Source organism: Bombina bombina, chromosome 3, assembly GCF_027579735.1.
Source record: "Bombina bombina isolate aBomBom1 chromosome 3, aBomBom1.pri, whole genome shotgun sequence".
NCBI lineage: Eukaryota > Metazoa > Chordata > Amphibia > Anura > Bombinatoridae > Bombina > Bombina bombina.
The window spans coordinates 1272867030-1272894917 of record NC_069501.1 but is presented as its reverse complement, the minus strand read 5'-3'; the positions used below and the strand labels follow the sequence as shown (position 1 = coordinate 1272894917).

The 27888-nt window shown below is 45.3% G+C and overlaps 1 protein-coding gene across 1 annotated transcript in view; it reads left to right on the top strand.

The window, feature by feature from the left end:
• The window catches only part of LOC128654733 (sodium-dependent proline transporter-like), a 142763-nt gene that overhangs the window by 97374 nt on the left and 17501 nt on the right, over window positions 1-27888 (top strand). Inside the window, exons 4-10 of the mRNA XM_053708829.1 lie at window positions 2160-2308; window positions 12030-12079; window positions 15374-15512; window positions 16521-16655; window positions 21640-21743; window positions 22868-22992; window positions 27496-27608. Coding sequence (XP_053564804.1) covers window positions 2160-2308; window positions 12030-12079; window positions 15374-15512; window positions 16521-16655; window positions 21640-21743; window positions 22868-22992; window positions 27496-27608 — 815 coding nt within the window. The remainder of the gene's footprint in view (window positions 1-2159; window positions 2309-12029; window positions 12080-15373; window positions 15513-16520; window positions 16656-21639; window positions 21744-22867; window positions 22993-27495; window positions 27609-27888) is intronic.

Here is a 27888-nt window from a genome sequence, read left to right as displayed (position 1 = left end):
GTATTGTTAGTGTGGTACATGGCTATAAGTGTCACTATTACTAATTAGTTTTACTCTGTATTGTTAGTGAGGTACATGGCTATAAGTGTCACTATTACTAATGAGTTTTACTCTGTATTGTTAGTGTGGCACAAGGCTATAAGTACCACTATTACTAATGAGTTTTACTCTGTATTGTTAGTGTGGCACATGGCTATAAGTGTCACTATTACTAATGAGTTTTATTCTATATTACTAGTGAGGTACATGGCTATAAGTGTCACTATTACTAATGAGTTTTACTCTGTATTGCTAGTGTGGTACATGGCTATAAGTGTCACTATTACTAATGAGTTTTACTCTGTATTGCTAGTGTGGTACATGGCTATAAGTGTCACTATTACTAATGAGTTTTATTCTGTATTACTAGTGAGGTACATGGCTATAAGTGTCACTATTACTAATGAGTTTTACTCTGTATTGCTAGTGTGGTACATGGCTATAAGTGTCACTATTACTAATGAGTTTTATTCTGTATTACTAGTGAGGTACATGGCTATAAGTGTCACTATTACTAATGAGTTTTACTCTGTATTGCTAGTGTGGTACATGGCTATAAGTGTCACTATTACTAATGAGTTATACTCTGTATTGTTAGTGTGGCACAAGGCTATAAGTGTCACTATTACTAATGAGTTTTACTCTGTATTGCTAGTGTGGTACATGGCTATAAGTACCACTATTACTAATGAGTTTTACTCTGTTTTGCTGGTGTGGTACATGGCTATAAGTGTCACTATTACTAATGAGTTTTACTCTGTATTGTTAGTGTGGTACATGGCTATAAGTACCACTATTACTAATAAGTTTTACTCTGTATTACTAGTGTGGTACATGGCTATAAGTGCCACCCCTGTCACCACATCTGGGAACATGTTATCTGTGGCTATGGGATGTAAAGAAATATTTAGCTAAAAGGGGCTGTAAAGTTATAAGTTTCATGATTCAGATAGAACATATAATTTTTCAATTTGCTTCTGCTTCATTCTTTTTGTATATTTTGTTGAAAAGCATACGCTCAGCTCAGCAATACAGTATTGGGAGCTAGCTGCTGATTGGTGACTGCACATATATGTCTCTTGTCATTGGCTCTCACGATCAGGCACCTTCCATTACTGCATTTCTCTGTCAATAAAGGATAACACAAGAGGAGATCACTACAATACAAGTGACCTGGGGACCCTGATAAACTGGTTGCAATATGGTAAAAACGCGTTGCTAGTGTTTGTATCTCAGTAATGGACAATCGTGCACATTTAGTGACAGAACAAGCTTCTCTAGTCTATAATGGTGCAGCAAGAATGATGCCAAGTTTCCCGGTTTATCTGCAAGTGCGCAGTTGAGATGTCCAGGGCACTCTAGGTGCCAATGTAGTAAACAAAGCTATTGAATTAATGGAGGAACCCCTGGGTGAATATAGGAGGAACTTCTGGAGGATGTAGGAGGAACCTCTGGGTGAATATAGAAGGAATTTCTGGGTGAATATAGAAGGAATTTCTGGGTGAATATAGAAGGAATTTCTGGGTGAATATAGAAAGAATTTCTGGGTGAATAGAGGAGGAACTTCTGGAGAATATAGGAGGAAACTCTGGGTTGGGTGAATATAGGAGGAAACTCTGGGTGAATATAGAATGAATTTCTGGGTGAATATAGGAGGAACCTCTGATTAATATAGGAGGAAACTCTGGGTGAATATAGGAGGAACCTCTCGGTGAATATAGAAGGAAATCTTTTGAGTGAATATAAGAGGAACCTCTGGTGAATATAGGAGGAACCTCTGGGTGAATATAGGAGGAACTTCTGGGTGAATATAGAAGGAATTTCTGGGTGAATATAGAAGGAATTTCTGGGTGAATATAGGAGGAACCTCTGGTGAATATAAGAGGAACCTCTGGGTCAAAATAGGAGGAACCTCTGGTGAATATAGGAGGAACCTCTAGGTGAATATAGGAGGAACCTCTGGGTGAATGTAGAAGGGATTTCTGGGTGAATATAGTAGGAATTTCTGGGTGAATATAGGAGGAACCTCTGGTGAATATAAGAGGAACCTCTGGGTGAATATATCAATCTTTATAGACATCACCCCCCCTACTGACCTCCCTCTGTGAATGTCTCCTCAGGTATCGGCATTGGGATGCTACTCGTGTCCTCTCTAGTCTCTCTTTACTATAACGTCATCATAGCTTGGACCTTCTATTACCTGGGACAATCATTTCAGATGCCCCTGCCATGGACCTGTGAAGCTAAAGAATACTATCAGCAGTGCCAGGTAAGGGCCACACCTTGTAACTGGAGTAACTGTTTTATCATCTTATTGTATTACCCACTTAAAGGGATAGAAAGGTCAGAATGTGCATGTGAAAAATACTTCCATTAGCAAAAATAAATCTAGTAAAATGTATTATTGTTTTTCAATGGCATACGTACATATGCTGAGAGTGCCTGTGCACCATATGGTGTGTATTCTGTTTGTGAAGATTTCATCTGTGTAATATACGCCCCGTTGACTCTCTGAGAAAGTGTGCTGTTTGATACTGTGCACAGGTCCTCACAGCATATGTACATATGCTACTGAAAACACTAATAAGCATTTTTTTAAATTAAAAAAATATATATATAAAACAAGTTTCTAATAAAAAAGTTTTATGGCATCAGCAATGTGAAGTATCACTTATGATTCCTCACAACACCAGAAGTAGGTTCTACACAGAAACTAAACTGCCCAAAAATTGCAGCAGAACACTTAGTTCTAAGTGGAATTTTATGATTTATGTGATTTCATATACATGTCAGTAATATACCAGGTGATCTCACATACAGTAATAAAGTGTCAGTCATACAGTGTATAACCCTACATACAAGTCTCAGTCGTACAGCGTGTAACCCTACATACAAGTGTCAGTCGTACAGCGTGTAACCCTACATACAAGTGTCATTCGTACAGCATGTAACCCTACATACAAGTGTCAGTAATACAGCGTGCAACCCTACATACAAGTGTCAGTCGTACAACGTGTAACCTTACATACAAGTGTCAGTCATACAGTGTGTAACCTTACATACAAGTGTCAGTCGTACAGTGTATAACCCTACATACAAGTGTCAGTCGTACAACGTGTAACCTTACATACAAGTGTCAGTCATACAGTGTGTAACCTTACATACAAGTATCAGTCGTACAGTGTATAACCTTACATACAAGTGTCAGTCGTACAGCGTGTAACCCTACATACAAGTGTCAGTCGTACAGAGTGTAACCCTACATACAAGTGTCAGTAATACAGCGTGTAACCCTACATACAAGTGTCAGTCGTATAGCGTGTAACGCTACATACAAGTGTCATTCGTACAGCATGTAACCCTACATACAAGTGTCATTCGTACAGCATGTAACCCTACATACAAGTGTCAGTCGTACAGAGTGTAACCTTACATACAAGGGTCAGTCGTACAGAGTGTAACCTTACATACACGGGTCAGTCGTACAGAGTGTAACCTTACATACAAGGGTCAGTCATACAGAGTGTAACCCTACATACAAGTGTCAGTAATACAGCGTGTAACCCTACATACAAGTGTCAGTCGTACAGTGTATAACCCTTCATACAAGTGTCAGTCGTACTGCGTGTAACCCTACATACAAGTATCAGTTGTACAGTGTGTAACCCTACATACAAGTGTCATTCAAACAGTGTGTAACCCTACATACAAGTGTCAGTCGTACAACGTGTAACCCTACATACAAGTGTCAGTCGTACAGCGTGTAACCCTACATACAAGTGTCAGTCGTACAGTGTGTAACCCTACATACAAGTGTCAGTCACACAGCGTGTAACCCTACATAGAAGTGTTAGTCGTACAGAGTGTAACCCTACATACAAGTATCAGTCGTACAGTGTGTAACCCAACATTCAAGTATCAGTCGTACAGCATGTAACCCTACATACAATTAGCAGTCATATAGCGTTTAACCCTACATACAAGTGTCAGTCGTACAACTTTTAACCCTACATACAAGTGTCACTCGTACAGCTTGTAATCCTACATACAAGTGTCAGTCGTGCAGCGTGAAACCCTACATGCAAGGGTCAGTCATACAGTTTGTAACCCTGCATACAGTTGTCAGTCATACAGCGATGCGTGTAACCCTACATACAACTTTTAACCCTACATACAAGTGTCGGTCGTAAAGCGAGTAACACTACATACAAGTGTCAGTCATACAGCTTGTAACACTACATACAAGTGTCACTCGTACAGCGTGTAACCCTACATACAACTTTTAACCCTACATACAAGTGTCAGTCGTAAAGCGAGTAACACTACATACAAGTGTCAGTCATACAGCTTGTAACACTATATACAAGTGTCAGTCATACAGCATGTAATCCTAAATACTTGTGTAATTTGTAGTGTGTAACCCTACATACAAGTATCAGTCATACAGCGTGTAACCCTGCATACAAGTTTCAGTTGTACAGTGTATAACCCTACATACAAGTGTCATTCGTACAGCGTGTAACCCTTCTTACAAGTAGCAGTCATTTAGCGTGTAACCCTACATACAAGTGTCATTCGTACAGCATGTAACCCTACATACAAGTGTCAGTCGTACAGTGTGTAACCCTACATACAAGTGTCAGTGGTACAGCGTGTAACCCTACATACAAGTGTCAGTCGTACAGCGTGTAACCCTACATACAAGTGTCAGTCATACAGTGTGTAACCTTACATACAAGTATCAGTCGTACAGTGTATAACCCTACATACAAGTGTCAGTCATACAGCGTGTAACCCTACATACAAGTGTCATTCGTACAGAATGTAACCCTACATACAAGTGTCAGTCGTACAGCGTGTAACCCTACATACAAGTGTCAGTCATACAGCGTGTAACCCTACATACAAGTGTCATTCGTACAGCATGTAACCCTACATACAAGTGTCAGTCGTACAGTGTGTAACCCTACATACAAGTGTCAGTGGTACAGCGTGTAACCCTACATACAAGTGTCAGTCGTACAGCGTGTAACCCTACATACAAGTGTCAGTCATACAGTGTGTAACCTTACATACAAGTATCAGTCGTACAGTGTATAACCCTACATACAAGTATCAGTCGTACAGTGTGTAACCCTACATACAAGTGTCAGTGGTACAGCGTGTAACCCTACATACAAGTGTCAGTTGTACAGCTTGTAACCCTACATACAAGTGTCAGTTATACAGCGTGTAACCCTACATACAAGTGTCAGTCGTACAGCGTGTAACCCTACATACAAGTGTCAGTCGTACAGCGTGTAACCCTACATACAAGTGTCATTCGTACAGAATGTAACCCTACATACAAGTGTCAGTCGTACAGCGTGTAACCCTACATACAAGTGTCAGTCATACAGCGTGTAACCCTACATACAAGTGTCATTCGTACAGCGTGTAACCCTACATACAAGTGTCAGTCGTACAGTGTGTAACCCTACATACAAGTGTCAGTGGTACAGCGTGTAACCCTACATACAAGTGTCAGTCGTACAGCGTGTAACCCTACATACAAGTGTCAGTCATACAGTGTGTAACCTTACATACAAGTATCAGTTGTACAGTGTATAACCCTACATACAAGTGTCAGTCGTACAGTGTGTAACCCTACATACAAGTGTCAGTCGTATAGCGAGTAACACTACATACAAGTGTCAGTCGTACAGCGTGTAACCTCACTTACAAGGGCAACTGTAATCTGTGGCTGTAAATTAAGGGAGCATAAGGTCTCTATAACAAGTATAGTGGTTAAACAGGTAAAATTATCAGTCAGTGTTGCAGTGTTGGAAATTCACATATTGATACTTTCCACTGCTTTAAAATAAGCAGCTCCCATATTGTCTCCTGATTGGCTGGGAGTGTCTGCAGCTACTCCAGAGTCAGTGCAGCTATGATTCACTGGAGGGGCATTTAATGGGCAGTGACAAGTGTCACCTGGGGCTGTGGTGCATTTGGTGTAATAAGGTGACAATGTGACAAGTGCTTTTTACTACTTAGCATTTTCTCTACATGAAGATTAAAGCACCTGCAGTTTATAGGGCTTCATCCTATTAGATAAATAGACAACTAAACTTTGCAAGATGTACTGAGTCCATGGTTTCATCCTTACTTGTGGGATATTATCCTTCCTAACAGGAAGTGGCAAAGAGAGCTGTCTATATAGCTCCCCCCTTAACTCCACCCCCAAGTCATTCTCTTTGCCAGCTCTAAGCAGGAAGGGTAAAGTGAAAGAGGTGATAAACTGTTAGTTTTTATTTTCTTCAAGCAAGAGTTTGTTATTTTTAAATGGTACCGGTGTGTACTATTTACTCTCAGGCAGCAGATGGATGAAGACTGCTGCCTGGAGGATGATGATCTTAGCATTTGTAACTAAGGTCCATTGCTGTTCCCACAGAGGCTGAGGAGTACAGGAAACTTCAGTGTGGGGAACGGTTTCATGCTATGCAGCAATGAGGTATGTTCAGTCATTTTTTCTGTAGAGACTGTGATATTTCAGAAAGGCGGACAGTATCCCCATGAGGGTAAGGGTAAGCAGTAATCCTAGAGCTAAAAAGAAGGGCATTACTTAGCTTGCTTTTGGGGCCAATTACATATATGGTTGACACTAAATAAAGTGTTTTCATGCTTGTTTGTAGTCATTACTAGCCTGTTCAACATGTCTGACATTGAGGAAAGTCAATGTTTAATATGTTTAGAAGCCATTGTGGAACCTTCACTTAGAATGTGTCCCTCATGCACTGAAAGGTCAATAAATTGTAAAGAACATATTTTAGCTACTAAAAGTATGTCACAGGATGATTCTCAGAAGAGAATCAGGTTATACCATCTAATTCTCCCCAAGTGTCACAACCGTTAACGCCCAAGTACTTCTAGTGCATCTAATTCTTTCACCCTGCAGGATATGGCCGCAGTTATGAATACTTCCCTCACTGAGGTTTTATCTAAGCTGTCGGGGTTGCAGGGGAAGCGCAGTAGGTCTGGTGTGAGAACAAACACTGAGCCCTCTGACGCTTTATTAGCTATATCTGATGTACCCTCACAATGTTCTGATGTGAGAGATTTGCTGGCTGAGGGAGAGATTTCTGACTTCGGAAATATGTTCCCTCAGACAGATTCAGATATGACGGCTTTTAAATTTAAACTAGAACACCTCCGCTTATTGCTCAGGGAGGTTTTAGCGACTCTGGATGATTGTGACCCTATTGTAGTTCCAGAGAAATTGTGTAAAATGGACAAATTCCTAGAGGTTCCTGCCTACACTGATGTTTTTCCAGTCCCTAAGAGGATTTTGGAAATTGTTACTTAGGAGTGGGATAGACCAGGTATTCCGTTCGCTCCCCCTCCTACTTTCAAGAAAATGTTTCCCATATCAGACGCCATGCAGGACTCGTGGCAGACGGTCCCTAAGGTGGAGGGAGCTATTTCTACTCTAGCTAAGCGTACAACTATACCTATTGAGGACAGTTGTGCTTTCAAAGATCCTATGGATAAAAAAATTAGAGGGTCTCCTAAAGAACATTTTTGTTCATCAGGGTTTTCTTCTCCAGCCTATAGCGTGCATTGTTCCTGTAACCACTGCAGCTGCCTTTTGGTTCGAGGCTCTGGAAGAGGCTCTTCAGGTGGAGACCCCATTAGATGATATTCTGGATAGAATTAGGGCTCTTAAGCTAGCTAATTCTTTCATTACAGATGCCGCTTTTCATCTGGCTAAATTAGCGGCAAAGAATTCAGGTTTTGCCATTTTAGTGCATAGAGCGTTATGGCTTAAGTCCTGGTCGGCTGGTGTGTCATTACAATCTAAGCTTTTGACCATCCCTTTCAAGGGTAAGCCCTCCCTCAGGATAAATCAAATAAGATGAGGACCAAACAAAATAATTTTCGTTCCTTTCGAAACTTCAAAGGTGGTCCTGCTTCCTCTTCCCCTGCTGCAAGAAAAGAGGGGAACATTACTCAATCCAAGTCAGTCTGGAGACCTAACCAGGCTTGGAGCAAAGGTAAACAGGCCAAGAAGCCTGCTGCTGCCACCAAGACAGCATGAAGGGGTAGCCCCCGATCCGGGAGCGGATCTAGTAAGGGGCAGTCTTTCTCTCTTTGCTCAGGCTTGGGCAAGAGACTTCAGGACTCCTGGGCTTTAGAAATCGTAACCCAGGGGTATCTTCTAGATTTCAAAGATTCTCCTCCAAGGGGGAGATTCCATCTTTCTCAATTGTCTGTAAACCAGACAAAAAGAGAGGCATTCTTACGCTGTGTAGATGACCTATTTACCATGGGAGTGATCTGCCCAGTTCCAAAAATGGAACAGGGGCAGAAGTTCTACTCCAATCTGTTTGTGGTTCCCAAAAAAGAGGGAACCTTCAGACCAATCCTAGATCTCAAGATCCTAAACCAATTCCTTCAAGATGGAGACCATTCGGACTATTTTACCAATGATCCAGGAGGGTCAATATATGACCACCGTGGACTTAAAGGATGCGTATCTACACATTCCTATCCACAAAGATCATCACCAGTTCCTCAGGTTTGCCTTTCTGGACAAGCATTACCATTTTGTGACTCTTCCCTTCAGGTTGGCCACGGCTCCCAGAATTTTCACAAAGGTGCTAGGGTCCCTTCTGGCGGTCCTAAGGCCGCAAGGCATAGCAGTGGCGCCTTATCTAGACGACATCCTAATTCAAGTGTCGACTTTCCAACTAGCCAAGTCTCACACGAACATCATGTTGGCCTTTCTAAGATCTCATGGGTGGAAGGTGAACGTAAAAAAGAGTTCTCTTTCCCCTCTCACAAGAGTTTCATTCCTAGGGACTCTGATAGACTCGGTGGACATGAAAATATTTCTGACGGAGGTCAGGAAATCAAAGATTTTAGCCACCTGCCGAGCTCTTCATTCCATTCCTCGGCCGTTAGTGGCTCAGTGTATGGAGGTAATCGGACTCATGGTAGCGGCAATGGACATAGTTCCGTTTGCTCGCTTACATCTCAGACCACTGCAACTATGCATGCTCAGACAGTGGAATGGGGATTATGCAGATTTATCTCCTCAGATAAATTTGGATCAGGAGATCCAATTTGGTGGTTGTCACAGGACCACCTGTCCCAGGGAATGTGTTTCCGCATGCCAGCGTGGGTTTTAGTGACGACGGACGCCAGCCTACTGGGCTGGGGTGCAGTCTGGAATTCCCTGAAAGCACAGGGTTTGTGGACTCAGGACGAGGCCCTCCTACTGATAAATATTCTAGAATTAAGAGCGATATTCAATGCTCTTCAGGCGTGGCCTCAGCTGGCTTCGGCCAGATTCATCAGATTTCATTCGGACAACATCACGACTGTGGTTTATATCAATCATCAGGGGGGAACAAGGAGTTCCTTAGCGATGATAGAAGTTTCCAGAATAATCCAATGGGCAGAGACTCACTCTTGCCATCTATTAGCAATCTATATCCCAGGGGTAGAGAACTGGGAGGCGGATTTTCTAAGTCGTCAGACTTTTCATCCGGGGGAGTGGGAACTCCATCTGGAGGTGTTTGCTCAACTGGTTCAGCTATGGGGCACACCAGAATTGGATCTGATGGCATCTCGTCAGAACGCCAAACTTCCTTGTTATGGGTCCAGGTCAAGGGATCTTCAGACAGTACTGATAGATGCTCTAGCAGTACCCTGGTCGTTCAATCTGGCTTAGGTGTTTCCACCATTCCCTCTCCTTCCGCGTCTGATTGCCAGAATCAAACAGGAGAGAGCTTCGTGATTTTGATAGCACCTGCGTGGCCACGCAGGACTTGGTATGCAGACCTGGTGGACATGTCATCTCTGCCACCATGGACTCTGCCACTGAGACAGGACCTTTTGATTCAAGGTCCGTTTAAACATCCAAATCTAATTTCTCTGCAATTGACTGCTTGGAGATTGAACGCTTGATTTTATCAAAGCGGGGTTTCTCTGAATCGGTCATAGATACCTTGATTCAGACTCGAAAGCCTGTCACCAGGAAAATCTATCATAAGATATGGCGTAAATATCTTTTTTGGTGCAAATCCAAAGGTTACTCATGCAGTAAGATCAGGATTCCTAGGATTTTGTCCTTTCTCCAAGAGGGATTGGAGAAGGGATTGTCAGCTAGTTCCTTAAAAGGACAGATATCTGCTTTGTCTATTCTATTACACAAGCATCTGGTAGATGTCCCAGACGTTCGGGCTTTCTGTCAGGCTTTAGTTAGAATCAAGCCTGTGTTTAAACCTGTTGCTCCGCCATGGAGTCTAAACTTAGTTCTTAAAGTTCTTCAGGGGGTTCCATTAGAACCCATGCATTCCATAGATATTAAAGGGCCACTGTAAGTAAATATTTTCTATGGCTGTTACTAACTAACTACCCCAAATACGCTTTTTATCAATAGCATTTCATTAACATATCTCTACCGTATATCAGAAATCTTGTCTGCAAATTTAATTGTTTTCCAAACCCACTCCGTGGGTATCCTTTGCTCTGTACCAATCCGTTTACAGTACCTAGGTTTCAAAATGGCGCTTTAAACACAAAGTTATTGGATTAAGTATTTTGAACATGCAGTGCTGAAAATAGTGGGCAGGATAACGTGACATCATCGGCGAATAAAAGATATAACTTTTAGAACGTTATGAAACTTTGTTTTGGAGAAAATATAGGTCAGTAGGTTTTAATTAATGTTTATTAACTTTAATATGTTAGTTGTTTAGCTTAAAAATTATAACAGAAAGTAATCCTTTAAGCTTCTATCTTGGAAAGTTCTGTTTCTAGTTGCTATCTCTTCAGTTGGAAGAGTTTCTGAACTATCTGCATTACAATGTGACTCGCCTTATCTTGTTTTCCATGCTTATAAGGTGGTTTTGCCTACCCAACCTGGGTTCATCCCTAAGGTTGTTACTAACAGGAATATCAATCAGGAAATTGTTGTTCCTTCTCTGTGTCCTAATCCTTCTTCTTGGACGTGGTTCGTGCTTTGACGTTTTATTTGCAGGCAACCAAAGATTTTCATCAAACATCTTCTTTGTTTGTTGTCTATTCTGGAAAGTGTAGAGGTCAAAAGGCTACGGCGACTTCTCTTTCCTTTTGGCTGAAAAGCATCATCCATTTGGCTTATGAGACTGCTGGACAGCAGCCTCCTGAAAGAATTACAGCTCACTCTACTAGAGCGGTGACTTCCACATGGGCTTTTAAAAATTATGCTTCTGTTGAACAAATTTGTAAGGCTGCGACTTGGTCTTCGCTTCATTCCTTTTCCAAATTTTACAAATTTGATACTTTTGCTTCTTTGGAGGCTATTTTTGGGAGAAAGGTTCTGCAAGCAGTGGTGCCTTCCATTTAGGTTCCTGTCTTGTCCCTCCCTTCATCCGTGTCCTAAAGCTTTGGTATTGGTATCCCACAAGTAAGGATGAAACCATGGACTCGGTACATCTTGCAAAAGAAAACAAAATTTATGCTTACCTGATAAATTTCTTTCTTTTGCGATGTACCAAGTCCACGGCCCGCCCTGTCTATTCAAGACAGATAGTATTTTTTATGGAAAACTTCAGTCACCTCTGCACCTTATAGTTTCTCCTTTTTCTTCCTAAACCTTCGGTCGAATGACTGGGGGGTGGAGTTAAGGGGGAGCTATATATACAGCTCTGCTGTGTGTGCTCTCTTTGCCACTTCCTGTAGGGAAGGAGAATATCCCACAAGTAAGGATGAAACAGTGGACTGGGTACATCGCAAAAAGAAATTTATCAGGTAAGCATAAATTTTGTTTTTACATCATGTGCTGATATTGCCAAGTGACCTCCCCTATAGCACCTGGGATTAGTGTTCTCCTTTCATCTCCACAATACAAATCTATTGTACCTTCGTCTCACATAGCGTAAAAACCATAGTAATAGGACCTTAACAAGGGCCCCAGCAGTGAATCTCATCCCTTGTATATCTCATGTTAAGTTGTTTTACAGAACATGTCCAGAAACGGAACTCACTTTAGTGCAACAGAAGCTTTTTGGAAGTAAGTTCATTGCCACAAAACTAAACTATATACTGTATGTGTGTGTCTACCTTGTGTGTGTTTTCACCTTGTGTGTGTGTGTTGGTTTGTTCACCTCATGTGTGTGTGTGTGTGTGTCTGTGTGTTCACCTCATGTGTGTGTCTGTGTGTTCACCTCATGTGTGTGTCTGTGTGTTCACCTCATGTGTGTGTCTGTGTGTTCACCTCGTGTGTGTGTGTGTGTCTGTGTGTTCACCTCGTGTGTGTCTGTGTGTTCACCTCATGTGTGTGTGTCTGTGTGTTCACCTCATGTGTGTGTCTGTGTGTTCACCTCGTGTGTGTGTGTGTCTGTGTGTTCACCTCATGTGTGTGTCTGTGTGTTCACCTCATGTGTGTGTCTGTGTGTTCACCTCGTGTGTGTGTCTGTGTGTTCACCTTGTGTGTGTGTCTGTGTGTTCACCTCACGTGTGTGTCTGTGTGTTCACCTCATGTGTGTGTGTCTGTGTGTTCACCTCATGTGTGTGTCTGTGTGTTCACCTCGTGTGTGTGTGTGTTCACCTCGTGTGTGTGTTCACCTTGTGTGTGTGTGTCTGTGTGTTCACCTCACGTGTGTGTGTCTGTGTGTTCACCTCACGTGTGTGTGTCTGTGTGTTCACCTCATGTGTGTGTGTCTGTGTGTTCACCTCATGTGTGTGTGTCTGTGTGTTCACCTCATGTGTGTGTGTCTGTGTGTTCATCTCATGTGTGTGTGTCTGTGTGTTCACCTTGTGTGTGTGTGTCTGTGTATTCACCTTGTGTGTGTGTCAGTGTGTCCACCTTGTGTGTGTGTGTCTGTTCACCTTGTGTGTGTGTGTCTGTGTGTTCACCTCATGTGTGTGTGTTTCTTCACCTTGTGTGTGTTTCTGTGTGTTCACCTTGTGTGTGTGTGTCTGTGTGTTCACCGTGTGTGTGTGTCTGTGTGTTCACCTTGTGTGTGTGTGTGTCAGTGTGTTCACCTTGTGTGTGTATCTGTGTGTCAGTGTGTTCACCTCATGTGTGTGTGTCTGTGTGTTCACCTTGTGTGTGTGTGTCTGTGTATTCACCTTGTGTGTGTGTCAGTGTGTCCACCTTGTGTGTGTGTGTCTGTTCACCTTGTGTGTGTGTGTGTCTGTGTGTTCACCTCATGTGTGTGTGTTTCTTCACCTTGTGTGTGTTTCTGTGTGTTCACCTTGTGTGTGTGTGTCTGTGTGTTCACCGTGTGTGTGTGTGTGTCTGTGTGTTCACCTTGTGTGTGTGTGTCAGTGTGTTCACCTTGTGTGTGTATCTGTGTGTCAGTGTGTTCACCTTGTGTGTGTGTGTCAGTGTGTTCACCTTGTGTGTGTGTGTGTGTGTTCACCTCCTGTGTGTGTGTGTGTTCACCTTGTGTGTGACAGTGTGTTCACCTTGTGTGTGACAGTGTGTTCACCTTGTGTGTGTGTCTGTGTGTTCACCTTGTGTGTGTCTTTGTGTTCACCTTGTATGTGTGTCTGTGTGTTCACCTTGTGTGTGTGTCAGTGTGTTCACCTTGTGTGTGTGTCTGTGTGTTCACCTTGTGTGTGTGTCTGTGTGTTCACCTTGTGTGTGTGTGTGTGTGTTCACCTCCTGTGTGTGTCTGTGTGTTCACCTCCTGTGTGTGTCTGTGTGTTCACCTCCTGTGTGTGTCTGTGTGTTCACCTTGTGTGTGTGTGTGTTCACCTCCTGTGTGTGTCTGTGTATTCACCTTGTGTGTGTGTGTCTGTGTGTTCACCTTGTGTGTGTGTCTGTGTGTTCACCTTGTGTGTGTGTGTGTTCACCTCCTGTGTGTGTCTGTGTGTTCACCTTGTGCGTGTGTGTCTGTGTGTTCACCTTGTGTGTGTGTGTCTGTGTGTTCACCTTGTGTGTGTGTCTATGTGTTCACCTTGTGCATGTGTGTGTGTGTTCACCTCCTGTGTGTTTCTGTGTGTTCACCTCCTGTGTGTGTCTGTGTGTTCACCTTGTGTGTGTGTCTGTGTGTTCACCTTGTGTGTGTGTCTGTGTGTTCACCTTGTGTGTGTGTGTGTCTGTGTGTTCACCTTGTGTGTGTGTGAGTGTTTCTGTGTGTTCACCTCCTGTGTGTGTCTGTGTGTTCACCTTGTGTGTGTGTGTGTCTGTGTGTTCACCTTGTGTGTGTTTCTGTGTGTTCACCTCGTGTGTGTTTCTGTGTGTTCACCTTGTGTGTGTGTGTGTCTGTGTGTTCACCTTGTGTGTGTGTGTGTTCACCTCCTGTGTGTGTCTGTGTGTTCACCTTGTGTGTGTGTCTGTGTGTTCACCTTGTGTGTGTCTGTGTATTCACCTTGTTTGCGTGTGTGTTCACCTTGTGTGTGTGTGTGTTCACCTCCTGTGTGTGTCTGTGTATTCACCTTGTGTGTGTGTGTGTGTGTGTTCACCTTCTGTGTGTGTCTGTGTATTCACCTTGTGTGTGTGTTCACCTCCTGTGTGTGTCTGTGTGTTCACCTTGTGTGTGTGTCTGTGTGTTCACCTTGTGTGTGTGTGTGTTCACCTCCTGTGTGTGTCTGTGTGTTCACCTCCTGTGTGTGTCTGTGTATTCACCTTGTTTGCGTGTGTGTTCACCTCCTGTGTGTGTCTGTGTGTTCACCTTGTGTGTGTGTGTGTTCACCTTGTGTGTGTGTCTGTGTGTTCACCTTGTGTGTGTGTCTGTGTGTTCACCTTGTGTGTGTGTGTGTTCACCTCCTGTGTGTGTCTGTGTGTTCACCTCCTGTGTGTGTCTGTGTGTTCACCTTGTGTGTGTGTGTGTTCACCTCCTGTGTGTGTGTGTGTGTTCACCTCCTGTGTGTGTCTGTGTATTCACCTTGTGTGTGTGTGTGTTCACCTCCTGTGTGTGTCTGTTTATTCACCTTGTGTGTGTGTGTGTTCACCTCCTGTGTGTGTGTGTGTTCACCTTGTGTGTGTGTCTTTGTGTCTATCCGGCAGGCTTTTGTGTTAATCTCTTACATCTGTATGTGGGTACCATACTCCGGCATCTGCTACTCGCATACCTCTGTGTCTATCCTGTACCCCTTTGTCTTGTATCTAATATTTCCTTCATGTTTACATTTCCTTGATTACTATAGCACATTCTCACTCTCATTGTGCCAGCAACTGAGCCAATAACAAAGTAAAAACAATTAAATAAAATGTTTGTCCCTTCTTATAACAGACACTCACATACATTTAGAGTTAAAGACATGTATGTGCTTGTACCTCCTGTCTCAGGTGCCTGTACCCTGTGTCATGCCCTCTCACTGATTCTCTTATATTTTTTTGTGATGTCTCTTCTAGTGAGAAGGTTCTTGGAGTTGTACACAGCTCAGGTCTCAGTGACCCTGGCCCTGTTCGATGGGAACTCGCCATCTGCTTGCTTGCAGCCTGGATCATCATCTTCCTGTGTATGCTAAAGGGAATCCGCAGCTCTGGCAAGGTGAGGTCATCACTAATACTGATGTGTGTCACAAGGTGAGGTCATCACTAATACTGATGTGTGTCACTAATACTGATGTGTGTCACAAGGTGAGGTCATCACTAATACTGATGTGTGTCACAAGGTGAGATCATCACTAATACTAATGTGTGTCACAAGGTGAGGTCATCACTAATACTGATGTGTGTCACTAATACTGATGTGTGTCACTAATACTGATGTGTGTCACAAGGTGAGGTCATCACTAATACTGATGTGTGTCACAAGGTGAGATCATCACTAATACTAATGTGTGTCACAAAGTGAGGTCATCACTAATACTGATGTGTGTCATTAATACTAATGTGTGTCACAAGGTGAGGTCCTCACTAATACTGATGTGTTTCACTAATACTAATGTGTGTCACAAGGTGAGGTCATCACTAATACTAATGTGTCACAAAGTGAGGTCCTCACTAATACTGATGTTTCACTAATACTGATGTGTGTCACAAGGTGAGATCATCACTAATACTGATGTGTGTTGCTAATACTGATGTATGTCACAAGGTGAGGTCATCACTAATACTGATGTGTGTCCCTAATACTGATGTGCGCCACAAGGTGAGATCATCACTAATATGTGAGATCATTACTATTACTAATCTGTGTGACTAATACTGATGTGTGTCACTAATACTGATGTGTGTCACAAGGTGAGATCATCACTTATACTGGTATGTGCTATTAGGTAAGGGTATCGCTGATACTGGTATGTGCTATAAGGTGAGGGTATCATTTATACTGGTATGCGCTATAAGGTGAGGGTATCATTTATACTGGTGTGTGCTTTAAGGTGAGGGTATCACTTATACTGGTATGTGCTATAATGCGAGGATATCACTGATACTGGCATGTGCTATAATGTGAGGGTATCATGGAACACTGTCTCAGTTTTGTGACTTTAGATGGGAGCATGCAGGGACTGGACGTGTCTATGATTTGTCATTAATATTTGATTCTCCGCAGGTCGTGTACTTTACAGCGACCTTTCCATACTTAGTGCTTGTTGTACTTATAATACGAGGTGCAACATTAGAGGGCTCCATAGACGGTGTGAGATTCTACCTAACGGCCGACTGGAAACGGCTGCAGAGTGCACAGGTATGAAGCAGATATCCCCTGTGCTGGCTTATGTGTTACCCATGCACGCCTATTACATGCTCCTTATACATCTTGTATATACACCCACTTCATGCCCCTTACATACCCATTACATGTCCCTTACATACCCATTACTTGTCACTTACACACCCACTACACGCCCCTTACACACTCACTACATGTCCCATACACACCCACTACTTGTCACTTACACACCCACTACTTGTCACTTACATACCCATTACATGTCACTTACACACCCACTACATGCCCCTTACATACCCATTACATGTCCCTTACATACCCATTACATGTCACTTACACACCCACTACATGCCCCTTACATACCCATTACATGCCCCTTACATACCCATTACATGTCCCTTACATACCCACTACATGCCCCTTACATACCCATTACATGTCCCTTACATACCCATTACATGTCACTTACACACCCACTAGATGCCCCTTACATACCCATTACATATCCCTTACATACCCATTGCATGTCCCTTACATACCCATTACATGTCCCTTACACACCCACTACACGCCCCTTACATACCCATTACATGCCCCTTAGACACCCACTACATGCCCCTTACATACCCATTACATGCCCCTTACATACCCATTACATGCCCCTTACATACCCATTGCATGCCTCTTACATACCCATTACATACCCATTACATGCCCCTTACATATCCATTACTCACCCCTTACATATCCATTACTCACCCCTTACACACTCACTACTCACCCCTTACATACCCATTACATACCTATTACATGCCCCTTACATACCCATTACTCACCCCTTACTCACTCACTACATGCCCCATACACACCTATTATATGCCCCTTACATACCCATTACATGCCCCTTACATACCCATTACATGCCCCTTACATACCCATTACATGTCACTTACACACCCACTACTCACCCCTTACACACTCACTACATGCCCCTTACACACCCACTACTTGACACTTACACACCCACTACACGCCCCTTACACACTCACTACATGTCCCTTACACACTCACTACATGTCCCATACACACTCACTACATGTCCCTTACACACTCACTACATGTCCCTTACACACCCACTACACGCCCCTTACACACCCACTACATGACCCTTTTTACATCCCCTATATACACCCACTAAATGCCCCTTATACGTCCCTTCTAAACACCCACTACTTGCCCCTTACACACCCATTACATGCCCCTTACACACCCACTACATGCCCCTTACATACCCATTACATGCCCCTTACATACCCATTACATGCCCCTTACATACCCATTGCATGCCTCTTACATACCCATTACATACCCATTACATGCCCCTTACATATCCATTACTCACCCCTTACATATCCATTACTCACCCCTTACACACTCACTACTCACCCCTTACATACCCATTACATACCTATTACATGCCCCTTACATACCCATTACTCACCCCTTACTCACTCACTACATGCCCCATACACACCCATTACATGCCCCTTACATACCCATTACATGCCCCTTACATACCCATTACATGCCCCTTACATACCCATTACATGTCACTTACACACCTACTACTCACCCCTTACACACCCACTACACGCCCCTTACACACCCACTACATGACCCTTTTTACATCCCCTATATACACCCACTAAATGCCCCTTATACGTCCCTTCTAAACACCCACTACTTGCCCCTTACACACCCACTACATGTCCCTTACACACCCACTACTCACCCCTTACACACCCACTACATGCCCTTTATACATCCCATATATACACCCACTACTCGCCCCTTACACACCCACTACATGTCCCTTACACACCCACTACTCGCCCCTTACACACCCACTACTCGCCCCTTACACACCCACTACATGTCCCATACGCACCCACTACTCACCCCTTACACACCCACTACTCACCCCTTACACACCCACTACATGCCCTTTATACATCCCATATATACACTCACTACATGCCCCTTATACATCCCATCTATGCACCCACTACTTACCCCTTACACACTCACTACATGTCCCCTTACACATCCACTACTCTCCCCTTATACATTCCATATATAGACCCACTACATGCCCCTTATACTTACTATATACACACCCACTGCATGCCCCTTATACTTACTATATACACAGCCACTACATGCCCCTTATACTTACTATATACACACCCACTGCATGCCCCTTATACTTACTATATACACACCCACTACATGCCCCTTATACTTACTATATACACACCCACTGCATGCCCCTTATACACCCACTACACATCCCTTACACACCCACTACAGGCTCCTTTTACATCCCATATATAAAACCAATACTCGCCCCTTACACACCCACTGCATGCCTTTTATGCACCCCATATACACACCGTACACACATACCATAAAAACACCACATATACACACTCTACAAACATCCTACACAGCCCATATACACCCCCTTAAACACAGACCATAAAACACCCAATATACTCACACACAGACCCCTACCCACTCCATACCCACCCACTAACGCCCCTAACAAAAAAGCCCTGTATACACTACACACATGCACACTACATATACACCCAATACACATTCCCTTTACACACCCTTATACACCTCATATACACACTTTAAAAACACCCCATATACACCCCATACACATTTCCTACACAGCCCATATGCACCCTATAAACACCCCCTCCGCACACCCTAAACAATTAATTTACACCCCATATACACCTGCTACCTACCCCCTACACACCCTACAGTCACACTCCACAAACCTACACACCCCATACACATCTTGTTCACACCCACTACATACACCCAATATACCCAGTCCTACACAGCCCATGCAACCCCCTATACACACCCCTACTGCACCCCATACACATTTCATATACACCCCATATACACCTTCTACACATCCTACTGACCATCACATAAACCTCTACACACCCCATACACAACCACTACACACCCATTATGCCCCCTGCTATCACCTCATACACACCCACTATACACCCATTATCCCTCATACACACCCATTACACAACTCATACACACCCATTACACAACTCATACACACCCACTACACACCCATTATGCCCCCTGCTATCACCTCATACACACCCACTACACAGTGACCTCATACACACCCATTATGCCCCCTGCTATCACCTCATACACACCCATTACACAACTCATACACACACATTACACAACTATTACACACCCATTACACAACTCATATACACCCACTACACAACTCATACACACCCATTACACAACTCATACACACCCATTACACAACTCATACACACCCATTACACAACTCATACATACCCATTACACAACTCATACACACCCACTACACAACTTATACACACCCACTACACACCCATTATGCCCCCTGCTATCACCTCATACACACCCATTACACAACTCATACACACCCACTACACATCCATTATGCCCCCTGCTATCACCTCATACACACCCACTACACACCCATTATGCCCCCTGCTATAACCTCATACACACCCACTACACTACTCATACACACCCATTACACAACTCATACACACCCATTACACATCTCATACACATGCACTACACACCCATTATGCCCCCTGCTATCACCTCATACACACCCATTACACCACTCATACACACCCATTACACAACTCATACACACTCATACACACCCACTACACAACTTATACACACCCACTACACACCCATTATGCCCCCTGCTATCACCTCATACACACCCATTACACAACTCATACACACCCACTACACATCCATTATGCCCCCTGCTATCACCTCATACACACCCATTACACAACTCATACACACCCATTACACAACTCATACACACCCATTACACAACTCATACACACCCACTACACAACTTATACACACCCACTACACACCCATTATGCCCCCTGCTATCACCTCATACACACCCATTACACAACTCGTACACACCCACTACACATCCATTATGCCCCCTGCTATCACCTCATACACACCCATTACACAACTCATACACACCCACTACACACCCATTATGCCCCCTGCTATCATCTCATACACACCCACTACACTACTCATACACACCCATTACACAACTCATACACACCCATTACACAACTCATACACACCCACTACACAACTTATACACACCCACTACACACCCATTATGCCCCCTGCTATCACCTCATACACACCCATTACACAACTCATACACACCCATTACACAACTCATACACACCCACTACACAACTCATACACACCCACTACACAACTTATACACACCCACTACACACCCATTATGCCCCCTGCTATCACCTCATACACACCCATTACACAACTCATACACACCCATCAGAAACTCATACACACCCACTACACAACTCATACACACCCATCAGACAACTCATACACATCCACTACACAACTCATACACACCCATTACACAACTCATACACACCCATCAGACAACTCATACACACCCACTACACAACTCATACACACCCACTACACAACTCATACACACCCATCAGACAACTCATACACACCCACTACACAACTCATACACACCCATTACACAACTCATACACACCCATCAGACAACTCATACACACCCACTACACAACTCATACACACCCACTACACAACTCATACACACCCATCAGACAACTCATACACACCCACTACACAACTCATACACACCCATTACACAACTCATACACACCCATTACACAACTCATACACATCCTTCCCTTACATAACCGCTGCCAACTCTATACAAATCCTTTACATACCCCATAGAGATACTATGCATATCCCCTACACACCATAAACATGCCCTAACTGTGCTTTACACATCACTCTCTCTGCTTTTGTCTCTCTCATGCATTAGGTATGGAACGACGCTGCCTCTCAGATATTTTACTCCCTAGGCATCGGCTTTGGTGGACTGTTGTCCATGGCTTCATACAATAAGTTTGATAACAATGTTATAAGGTGAGAACATAATTAGTTTTCTTTATATATAATGGTCACATGACTTACTGGATAGCGAGTTGGGTTATCATGGACGATATTACAAACACACAAATTGTTGTCACCAGAACATTGCAGAGGGCCCAAGCTTCCATAACCTCTGGTGAAGTTGGTGTAACACTCCCATGTGGTCCTAATCTGTGTCCCCACTGACATAAACAACTGCACTTTAGAAGAAGAAATAAAAACCCTTGTTTTACAAATAGCAAATACATTTTAAACTGAAACAAAGGAAATGACCTATTTGTCCCTTTAATAAGACTTTTTAGCCTCACAAATGCATCGTTCTTACACAGCCATGGTCTGTTTTCATTAAAATAAACTTCTATGTTTTACTTAGTTCTATTTTGCTGTAACATTTTATTTGCCCGATATTGCAGTGACTAATCGTGTCACCTCCTCTCTGGCAGCTAAAGGGTTCAGAAAGATTTAAGAACAAAAAACCTACAATTTTCAAACAAACCTTTCTTTCTTGTACCTTATGTGCCAGTTACTGATTTAACTTTCATAAGTTTTAAGACAATTTAACTCGATTAGTATTGGATTTAATATTAAGCTATTCCCTTTTGTGTCATCATTTAACAAATACATTGACCTATATATTAAAAACTAATTATTAAACGTTTAAGGTTGTGTGAGACATAGCTTGCCTGTGTAGTTGTTTCTATATATATTATTTTTTCTGAAGCCTGGGGAGAGCATCATTCTCTGTTTATAGATCTAAAAAGCAGGGGTTCCTTGCATACATCTGATTGATTAGAGGAAGGTTACCTGGTGTCCAATTGGCCAACCTCTACTAATGCAGAAGTAATGTTCTTGCTCCCTTTTCCAGCGGCTGAGGCAATATTGAGTTCTCATACCATAAATTGCATAGGAAGTTATTTAGAGCTATTACTTGCCCACAGCTCAGTTAGTCTGCTGCCCCTTTTCCTAATGACTGGGACATAAACAGGAATTTCAGAGACTAATGCTTTGTTGTCTGTTTGGCTTCCAAATTAGTTTCTGTCATTACTCTTTGGAGTATTGTGCAAAAATAATGAATCTGATGTGATGAGATCTCTCTGCCCTATGTCTGTTTCTTGCAGGGACACATTGGTCATTGCTATTGGGAACTGCTGCACAAGCTTCTTTGCCGGATTTGCAATCTTCTCCATACTTGGTCACATGGCCTGGAAAAAGCGTGTGCCTGTTGGGGAAGTGGCAGATTCTGGTAAGAGTCAGTCTCACCATATGACAACTGCAAAACAGTATTGTTATATTAGCAGCCAAAACCTCCCCAAATCTCACTAACTACAGACTTACTGTACTCACCCTCAGAGTCTGTGCTCCCTCCACACTCACCCTCAGAGCCTGTACTTCCTACACACTCTCCCTCAGAGCCTGTACTTCCTACACACTCTCCCTCAGAGCCTGTACTTCCTACACACTCTCCCTCAGAGCCTGTACTTCCTCCACACTCTCCCTCAGAGCCTGTGCTCCCTCCGCACTCTCCCTCAGAGCCTGTGCTCCCTCCACACTCTCCCTCAGAGCCTGTGCTCTCTCCACACTCTCCCTCAGAGCCTGTGCTCCTTCCACACTCTCCCTCAGAGCCTGTGCTCCCTCGGCACTCTCCCTCAGAGTCTATGCTCCCTCCACACTCTCCCTCAGAACCTGTGCTCCTTCCACACTCTCCCTCAGAACCTGTGCTCCTTCCACATTCTCCCTCAGAGCCTGTGCTCTCTCCACACTCTCCCTCAGAGCCTGTGCTCTCTCCACACTCTCCCTCAGAACCTGTGCTCCCTCCACACTCTCCCTCAGAGCCTGTGCTCCCTCCACACTCTCCCTCAGAACCTGTGCTCCTTCCACACTCTCCCTCAGAACCTGTGCTCCCTCTACACTCTCCCTCAGAGCCTGTGCTCTCTCCACACTCTCCCTCAGAGGCTGTGCTCCCTCCACACTCTCCCTCAGAGCCTGTGCTCCTTCCACACTCTCCCTCAGAGCCTGTGCTCCTTCCACACTCTCCCTCAGAGCCTGTGCTCCCTCCACACTCTCCCTCAGAGCCTGTGCTCCCTCCACACTCTCCCTCAGAGCCTGTGCTCCTTCCACACTCTCCCTCAGAGCCTGTGCTCTCTCCACACTCACCCTCAGAGCCTGTGCTCTCTCCACACTCACCCTCAGAGCCTGTGCTCCCTCCACACTCTCCCTCAGATCCTGTGCTCCCTCCATACTCTCCCTCAGAGTTTATGCTCCCTCCACACTCTCCCTCAGAACCTGTGCTCCTTCCACACTCTCCCTCAGAACCTGTGCTCCTTCCACACTCTCCCTCAGAGCCTGTGCTCTCTCCACACTCTCCCTCAGAGCCTGTGCTCCCTCCACACTCTCCCTCAGAGCCTGTGCTCCCTCCACACTCTCCCTCAGAGCCTGTGCTCCCTCCACACTCTCCCTCAGAACCTGTGCTCCCTCCACACTCTCCCTCAGATCCTGTGCTCCCTCCACACTCTCCCTCAGATCCTGTGCTCCCTCCACACTCTCCCTCAGATCCTGTGCTCCCTCCACACTCTCCATCAGAGCCTGTACTTCCCTCCACACTCTCCATAAGAGCCTGTGCTCCCTCTACACTCTCCCTCAGATCCTGTGCTCCCTCCACACTCTCCCTCAGAACCTGTGCTCCCTCCACAATCTCCTTCAGAGCCTGTGCTCCCTCCAAACTCTCCCTCAGAGCCTGTGCTCTCTCCACACTCTCCCACAGAGCCTGTGCTCTCTCCACACTCTCCCTCAGAGCCTGTGCTCTCTCCACACTCTCCCTCAGAGCCTGTGCTCCCTCCACACTCTCCCTCAGAGTCTGTGCTCTCTCCACACTCTCCCTCAGAGCCTGTGCTCCCTCCACACTCTCCCTCAGAGCCTGTGCTCCCTCCACACTCTCCCTCAGAGCCTGTGCTCTCTCCACACTCTCCCATAGAGCCTGTGCTCTCTCCACACTCTCCCTCAGAGCCTGTGCTCTCTCCACACTCTCCCTCAGAACCTGTGCTCCCTCCACACTCTCCCTCAGAGCCTGTGCTCCCTCCACACTCTCCCTCAGAGGCTGTGCTCCGTCCACACTCTCCCTCAGAGCCTGTGCTCCCTCTGCACTCTCCCTCAGAGGCTGTGCTCCCTCCGCACTCTCCCTCAGAGCATGTGCTCCCTCCACACTCTCCACACTCTCCCTCAGAGCCTGTGCTCTCTCCACACTCTCCCTCAGAGCCTGTGCTCTCTCCACACTCTCCCTCAGAACCTGTGCTCCCTCCACACTCTCCCTCAGAGCCTGTGCTCCCTCGGCACTCTCCCTCAGAGCCTGTGCTCCCTTCACACTCTCCCTCAGAGCCTGTGCTCTCTCCACACTCTCCCTCAGAGTCTATGCTCCCTCCACACTCTCCCTCAGAACCTGTGCTCCTTCCACACTCTCCCTCAGAACCTGTGCTCCTTCCACACTCTCCCTCAGAGCCTGTGCTCTCTCCACACTCTCCCTCAGAGCCTGTGCTGCCTCCACACTCTCCCTCAGAGCCTGTGCTCCCTCCACACTCTCCCTCAGAGCCTGTGCTCTCTCCACACTCTCCCTCAGAGCCTGTTCTCCCTCCACACTCTCCATCAGAGCCTGGCTCCCTCCACACTCTCCCTCAGAGCCTGTGCTCCCTCCACACTCTCTCTCAGAGCCTGTGCTCCCTCTACACTCTCCCTCAGATCCTGTGCTCCCTCCATACTCTCCCTCAGAGCCTGTGCTCCCTCCACACTCTCCCTCAGATCCTGTGCTCCCTCCACACTCTCCCTCAGAGTCTATGCTCCCTCCACACTCTCCCTCAGAACCTGTGCTCCTTCCACACTCTCCCTCAGAACCTGTGCTCCTTCCACACTCTCCCTCAGAGCCTGTGCTCTCTCCACACTCTCCCTCAGAGCCTGTGCTCCCTCCACACTCTCCCTCAGAGCCTGTGCTCCCTCCACACTCTCCCTCAGAGCCTGTGCTCTCTCCACACTCTCCCTCAGAGCCTGTTCTCCCTCCACACTCTCCATCAGAGCCTGGCTCCCTCCACACTCTCCCTCAGAACCTGTGCTCCCTCCACACTCTCCCTCAGATCCTGTGCTCCCTCCACACTCTCCCTCAGATCCTGTGCTCCCTCCACACTCTCCATCAGAGCCTGTACTTCCCTCCACACTCTCCATAAGAGCCTGTGCTCCCTCTACACTCTCCCTCAGATCCTGTGCTCCCTCCACACTCTCCCTCAGAACCTGTGCTCCCTCCACAATCTCCTTCAGAGCCTGTGTTCCCTCCACACTCTCCCTCAGAGCCTGTGCTCTCTCCACACTCTCCCACAGAGCCTGTGCTCTCTCCACACTCTCCCTCAGAGCCTGTGCTCTCTCCACACTCTCCCTCAGAGCCTGTGCTCCCTCCACACTCTCCCTCAGAGCCTGTGCTCCCTCCACACTCTCCCTCAGAGCCTGTACTCTCTCCACACTCTCCCTCAGAGCCTGTGCTCCCTTCACACTCTCCCTCAGAGCCTGTGCTCCCTCCACACTCTCCCTCAGAGCCTGTGCTCTCTCCACACTCTCCCTCAGAGCCTGTGCTCTCTCCACACTCTCCCTCAGAGCATGTGCTCTCTCCACACTCTCCCTCAGAACCTGTGCTCCCTCCACACTCTCCCTCAGAGCCTGTGCTCCCTCCACACTCTCCCTCAGAGGCTGTGCTCCGTCCACACTCTCCCTCAGAGCCTGTGCTCCCTCTGCACTCTCCCTCAGAGGCTGTGCTCCCTCCGCACTCTCCCTCAGAGCATGTGCTCCCTCCACACTCTCCACACTCTCCCTCAGAGCCTGTGCTCTCTCCACATTCTCCCTCAGAGCCTGTGCTCTCTCCACACTCTCCCTCAGAACCTGTGCTCCCTCCACACCACTCTCCCTCAGAGCCTGTGCTCCCTCGGCACTCTCCCTCAGACTCTATGCTCCCTCCACACTCTCCCTCAGATCCTGTGCTCTCTCCACACTCTCCCTCAGATCCTGTGCTCCCTCCACACTCTCCCTCAGAGCCTGTGCTCCCTCCACACTCTCCCTCAGAGCCTGTGCTCTCTCCACACTCTCCCTCAGAGCCTGTGCTCTCTCCACACTCTCCCTCAGAGCCTGTGCTCTCTCCATACTCTCCCTCAGAACCTGTGCTCCCTCCACACTCTCCCTCAGAACCTGTGCTCCCTCCACACTCTCCCTCAGAGCCTGTGCTCCCTTCACACTCTCCCTCAAAGACTATGTTCTCTACACACTCACACACAGAGTATTTGCTCCCTCCACACTCTCCCTCAGAGCCCGTGCTCCCTCCACACTCTCCCTCAAGCTACTAAGCCATAAAATCATTGGTTATCTGTGGTCATATGATAAATAACTCACATGCCGGCTAATCACCCCTTTTAAACTAGTATGATATAAAGTTATTATCCAAACATGACTTCATATATATTTACATTAAATAGCACTGATCAACCACGTAGTAACAACTTATGACCACTGCTTGTTTCTATAAGCAGTAACTATTATCTATGAATCTATCATTGCATCTCTATAAAATAATCAATGTATGTCCTACACAGCTGTGACCCATATCGCTTGGATAACTTAGTTTATGTGCCGTATTCCTATGCCAGCCTGTGAGAACACCACACACTCACTGCTTCTATAGAAAAGTCATAATATCATTCTCATTGGTTCCTTTTCTTTTCAGGCCCAGGTTTGGCCTTTGTAGCGTACCCAGAAGCCCTTGCTCTGCTGCCTGGCTCAGTGTTCTGGTCCATCCTGTTTTTCCTGATGCTTTTCACCTTGGGAGTTGACACTCTGGTAAATAGGTTTATGGGTGTTCAGTGACAAATTGCTTTGCTGCTGTATAGATAAAAGACAAATTTACTCTGCACAACAGGTGCACTTCTTGTCACTTAATAAGGACGTTTAGAGAAAGGAACAAACAATGGCTCAGTAGCTTGTTCTGTGGGAGCTTATCACAGAAGAGAACTTTCCTTTAGTATTTCAGTCTGATCCTACCTAGAAAAGACAGCCCCATAATACCAGGCAACCCCTTTCTTAAAGGGAAACTGAACACAATTTTTTTTTTTCGTGATTC